The following is a 6,370-nucleotide window of genomic DNA, read 5'->3' on the forward strand; positions in this document are numbered from 1 at the left end:
AGGATTTAGATTTACTTACTAACTTATATATAAAATGAGTAAAAAAGAGAGGTCGTGCAGTTTTTTAAACGAAATTCTGATCTTTGTTAGTATTTATAAACTTCTTATGCAAATAATTAAAACAAGTTCTTGCTATTTTTATAGACCTCCAAACTTTTATATTGATCGATTTTTCTATAACAATTTTATAATCATAGGATATTTCGCATTACGAAGATACCAAAATTAGCTCTAAAGTTTTTAAAGGCGAAATAAATTCCTACCAAAGTTTACAATTAGAAAATTCGTTCCAAAACTGCACAATACGTTCATAAATCTATACAATGACAGCCGGTACCACAGCTTGTACCGGCGCGCTTTTCTGAAGATCTACGCAGCAGCAGTTCGTGATCAAGTGGTATTCTTGGCAGGAGTTCGCATAGATGAAGTTGCAGTCCGTTTTACGGCAAGAGAAGGGAAGATCTGTAATTTTTTTAGGAATATAATATAATGTTTTTATCTAGCATGGGACTCGATTTTTTGATTATGAAGAGCTTTCGCAGTTCGCTTCAAAATTAAAGTGACGTAACTATTTGTTAATCGGTACTAATTGATATTATTAAATGCGAAAGTCTTGTCTGTTGCCTGTTATGCTTTTACAATTTACAACTAAACTACCGATTTTGATTAAATTTGAAATTAAAATAGTTAAAGAAACTGAATCAAACATAGGTTACGTAACTTTTTTAAAAATCATCCGTGATCGTAACTACAGACTAATACAAACAATGATATTATATATACAAACAAGAGGACTATTAATTGACTACAAAGAAATGTTATTTTATAAATTTAGTATTTTTCGGTTTTTATGGTAACCTTCATAAAATATTACATGACTTTATTCTTACTAAATAAGTACTCAGTAGGAGTTACTAAAACAAAAATTGGAAATCGGTACCAATGAGTCATAAAGCCTTTTAAAAAAAATTCGTATTTAAAATACTTACAAGATTGGTTTTCACAACAGCACGAGTCATGTGCTTGTTTGTGAGAACAATAACTGTAGACCGAGGAATCACAAAGCGGGCAACCCGGATGAGCGCCCGGCGGGCCTGGAAGCTGGTTCTGCCCCGGATACAATCCATTCCCTGGATACTGTCCAGGGTACTGTCCGGGATACTGTCCGTGGCCAGGGTACTGACCAGGATATTGTCCGAAGCCAGCGCCTATTAAATAGTCCCATAAGTCTCCTAATCCGAAACCTGGTGATAAGATGTGCGATGCGATGAATGATGGTGAACGTTAGTGGTGATGATCTGCAGTTAGGTGCAGTGGTGAACCCCATTTTTGTTTGATGAATGCAGTGATGGTTCAGAGTGAATCAATTTAGACTACTTATAAGAATATAATCGGTTTGCGACTAGAGCTAAAAGGCCACGAAATAAGTTGATTAACTTGCTGTATATTTTGGTGTAAGAAAATGTGATGAGGAACCCGGCATGACGAATGACGAAAAACACCAACCAAAGTAGAAGGCTTGTGTTTCTGCAGTGAAAATAAAATAGTGGAGTGATGATTATGTTGGCGAAAAATTATGTGAGGTGCATCATTATGAAAATATTTATAATGAAATGCATTATGCAGTAGGTAGGTAATGAAATGTTTTGATGAATTTCTAAAGTTTAAATTAGTATTCGGTTTATGAAATAATTATTTACTATTTTCATACCACCATACCATATTCTTAAAATACAAAATGATTATTTTTCTTAATGAATATTTTTATGGTAAATTTTTATGAGTTTTTCTTAACAATTTTATGCAAAGTAACTAGGTACAAAATCAAGGAAACGCTCAAAATTATAATTATGATAATCTGCGCGTCTTTGGTAATTAGTGTAAACAATTAACGTTTTTAAGTGCAACCTTGCTTGAACTTGAACATAAATCAACACTAGGAAGTATGAAGGAAATTAGAAAAAAATCTTTACATGAAAACATACATTTTTATAGTACTAGAGTACCTACTCATAAAGATTTAGATCAACTGATTTAAATATCTACGATTACTTGTTTCTTTAATACAAAGGTACTTTATTACAATAACTTGTTATAAATGTATAATTAATTTTATGTACCATGATTTAAATATCTTACTATAGGGAGTAGAACCTTGGCTCTATCACAGATAATATATTATAATACTAAATCTATAGCAGGCTCTATAAAACAAATGCAAATTAATAAGGGCTTTATTTTCCTAAATGTCTAAGTAGATAGTAACTAAGTACGTAGTTTAACGTTTTACCGATAATACTTAAAACTTGTATTTCAGTCTGTTTATGTCTCTACTCTCTAATATAATATTATATCAGCTGTTACCGTACCGTTTTGTGAACATAAAAATGTGTTAAACTATTTAATGACCTTTCCCAATGTAGGCCGCTCATGGGTTCACGCGATTTGTATAAACATTGATATAATTTTCTATTCTATGTACCTATTTAGTTTTCTATAACCAATGTCATATCATAATGATAGTATAGTAGCGGAGATAATAAAACTTGCAGTTGAGCAAGTTCAGTTTAAAATTATATCGCTGTATTATGTAGACTAGGTAAATGGGTTTAATTCGATTATGAGGCACCATGTTGCTATGATGTAAAAAGCCCTGAATCAGTGTTGCCAACGTAGGCGAATTTTCGCCATTTAGGCTACTCAGAACGAGAATCGGCGACGAAAAAATCTAAAAGGCGACTGGTCGCCGATTAGGCTACTCTAGGGAAAAATTTTTGAAGTGAAACTTCTTTATCGGGGTTAGAAAAAAATTTAGATTTTAAATAGAACGTTTTTATCGGGACAGGTCACGCCGCACGGTTATTATTATTATAATTTAATATAATAAAAAAAAATACTTAATTGTACTTTTTTTGGACGGATTTTCTGGAAATTTAATTCTATTACCACAAATTTATGCCCTCGACTTCACTTTTACTAACTCATTTTGAAACTAGATTATACGTCGTTTAAAATGATGGCCTAATATAAACAAATTGTACATGTTAGGTCTATTATATAAACAAATTAAAAAAAATGTGTGCGTGTGCTAGTGTACACACGTAAGAAGTGAAACTTCTTTATGACCTTATTTTTCAAAAAATAATTTACTATATGCAACTTTACAGAAATACGTCGAATCACGCGTGGTAGGGATAAGAAAAAGATGGCGCGTAACGGAAAAATGTCACGCGTAACGAAAAAATGTTACACTAAATTTTTTTCCAACCCCGATAAAGAAGTTTCACTTCAAAAATAAAAAAAAATATGTAGTTTTTAAAATGTTAACGTTCATTTCAATAAGAGAGTTCATGTCCTAGAATCGGACACAGGCCGTTTTTGGAATTTTGGAATTTATGGTCGAAGCTTTACGCAGACGCCAGATATTAGTAAAATTATTTGACTCCCGTCTATTTTGACGTTGTATTTCAATTAACCGATTAATTTACTAGTACTTGGCTGAAATACTCCAATATATTTAATTTTCGTTCAAAAACAATCCACTCAAACACGCATATTTTTGTAGATTTTTTTTTTAATTGCTCTAAATACAGCTTTTTTTTTTATTGGGACTAGGGAAGCGCTTGACCACAACCTCGCCTGATGTTAAGCTGAGTTGTGGTCTGAGATGGAACGCGCTTCCCTAGAAGGTACCTTCACTCTTCACTTCAAGACCCCCTTATTGTACTCGTCGGGGAACACAGAACACAGGAAGCAGTACAGTCCCTCGCGGTTCGGATAAAAAATGAACTTAAGCTTAAAATGAACTCGCGCCACAGTATTACAATATACATTATCGTAATACTGCGGTCGCGCTCAGTGACGCGGACGGCCGGCTGGTACTACCTATATTATTCTTGCTCTGTGGCATGTCCGCATGTCTGTGGCCGCGGCCGGTAGGTACCGTGCGTTGAACGGGAGTAACGCCACGCTCATAGCGTGTTCTAAAGATGGCTTATGTCTATTTATCACACTAAAACATATTATAAACTAGCTGCGCTTCGCGGTTTCACCCCCGTGGCTCCGCTCCTGTTAGTGTTAGGCTTTAGCGTGATGATATATAGCCTATAGCCTTCCTCGATGAATGGGCTATCTAACACCGAAAGAATTTTTCAAATAGGACCAGTAGTTTCTGAGATAAGCGCGTTCAAACAAACAAACTCTTCAGCTTTATAATATTAGTAAGTATAGATAAATTGATGAAAACTACATTTTATTTTATTCATATTGATATTTTGGTGTTTGGGCTACTTTAGGCTACTACAACTGAAATTCGGCGATATTAGGCTACTTCATGCATGAAAAACGGCGACATTAGGGCCAGTTCTGTTGGCAACACTGCCCTGAATCGGTTTTAACTGGATGTTAATGCTCAGATAGATTTTTATTATTAACTATTTGACCGCGGGTTGCAACTTGCAGTATGTTTTACTATTTATATTCCTGTAATATAAATATTTTTATAGCTACATGTTTATCATAAGTAGATAGGTAGGTATAGTGACGCAAATAGTGACTAAGATTCACACGATTTATTAAAACGATAGATTCTTATGCTTAAACTTTGATGGCTTAAGAACAAAAGCGCAGTTTCTAAACATTTATTATTAAAACAATTAAAATGAATTAGCGACATGATGATAAAATGGATAAACTTTATATTGTTTACATTCCTGTGAATGTGCGAACATAACATAGGTACATTCAGTTAGTTTATGGACACCATGAATTGAAAATGGACAAAAATGAATACAAATTAGATAATTTAAAAACAAAGTGAATAATGGTAGTGATAACTTGGTGATTTATCGATAAATTGATCGGTTACCGTTTCTGCTACTTCCTATTTTATTTCTGCTTAAGTCATAATTACTTGGTTGATCTTGGGCACCTAGTGAAATTAATTAACATAATAATTATAATTTAAATATACAGCTGATTTGGTATGTATCTAATCAGAAGCATAATAATCTTCAAAGTAAATATTTCTAATATGTATTAAAGGAGCTTTTAGAAAATTTGGAGACTTCATTTCTAATTAAATTTTTTTTCATTATTTATCTCGAAATTTTCACTGCATATCACATGATGATACAGAGAATTAGCAAATAAAATTTATAAACAATTTATTTCCAAGTAAGTAGTTAGTAAAAATATATCTACTTAAACAATCAAATAGAGATACTTTCTAGGACAGATTATTTAAAGCTCTTACCTTGAGTTCCAGCTATAAGAGCAGTCACTATTAAAAATGATACCATATAAGATGCCATTTTGTAACTTTTGTGTTTTAATTAATATGTGGTGACCGTGCCACGGATGGGAAACGAATGTAAATAAATAAAAACACCGCTTAGGTCTCGGTAAGAGCCTGCTATACCGGTACAATGAGATACACAAGCGGTTTTATAAGCAGATGTGTGTTAAAGAAATGAAGCGAGAAATTCGTTTGAAAAAAGTTTGATATGCACAATGGACAACACTGTCAAGATTGTTATAATATGATAGCTGAAGCTGTAGATTAAGATCGGTTATTGAATAAAAAAATATTGGAAAAGAAATGCACTCTAATCTGTTAAATACAGCTGAGGGGTAACGATTTTTAAGATAACTTAGTGTTTTTTGAAGAAAAATAGGAGAGATGAAGATATAATAATATGATTTATAGTATGTAGGAAATAACTATTCTTCCAATTAATATACAATTTTTTTTGATTTACAATCAGATATTACAAACTATGTACCTATGTCAAAAGATATTTTTTAATTCCCTCATAACATACTAATTAATACTTGCTCTAATAGTTACTCCAAATTTCTTTTATTATTTTAAATTGCATTTTCTGCAGAAGTGTACTTCAAGTGCAATGATATTAGACCAAGGGTTACTGCAGTTGTCCTCTACTCCTAATATGGCCCGTTCTCTGCAATTATAATCGAGATATGTACATTAATCTTTACGTATTCTTAGTTATAATGTTTATTTGCTCTATTATTAATTATTAATGATAATACTGGCGATAAATACATTTATAAATACCTATTATATATCTGTACATAAAGCATCGTAAGTATTATCCATACTAATATTATAAATGCGAAAGTAACTCTGTCTGTCTGTCTGTTACTCAATCACGCCTTAACTACTGAACCAATTTGCATGAAATTTGGTATAGAGATATTTTGATACCCGAGAAAGGACATAGGTTAGGTTTTATCCCGGAAATCCTACGGGAACGGGTTTTTCTTTGAAAACGCGGGCGAAGCTGCGGGCGGAAAGCTAGTATTACATATAATAAAGTCTACCATCATAACTGTCTGATTGCATTGT

At 32.7% G+C, this 6,370-nt stretch overlaps 1 protein-coding gene across 3 annotated transcripts; it reads right to left on the minus strand.

The window, feature by feature from the left end:
- Window positions 1–184: 184 nt before the first annotated feature.
- LOC149480239 (uncharacterized) lies at window positions 185–5,424 on the minus strand. Of its 3 annotated transcripts, XM_089706651.1 has the most exons (4): window positions 5,255–5,423; window positions 4,868–4,930; window positions 990–1,208; window positions 185–462 (listed from the first exon to the last, which is right to left on the minus strand). In XM_089706651.1, the coding sequence occupies exons 1-4, from the start codon at window positions 5,310–5,312 to the stop codon at window positions 317–319; spliced, it is 486 nt and encodes a 161-aa protein (XP_089562777.1). In that variant the 5' UTR covers window positions 5,313–5,423; the 3' UTR covers window positions 185–316. The 3 variants fall into 3 exon arrangements, with proteins under 3 accessions (XP_089562777.1, XP_089562778.1, XP_089562779.1); XM_089706652.1 differs by lacking the exon at window positions 4,868–4,930 and having other exon boundaries at window positions 990–1,244; window positions 5,255–5,424; XM_089706653.1 differs by lacking the exon at window positions 4,868–4,930.
- Window positions 5,425–6,370: the final 946 nt, after the last annotated feature.

This window comes from Colias philodice, chromosome 18, assembly GCF_061535455.1.
Source record: "Colias philodice isolate Cphi_HAF_F1 chromosome 18, ilColPhil1 Martin Lab GWU primary, whole genome shotgun sequence".
In the NCBI taxonomy this organism is placed as follows: domain Eukaryota; kingdom Metazoa; phylum Arthropoda; class Insecta; order Lepidoptera; family Pieridae; genus Colias; species Colias philodice.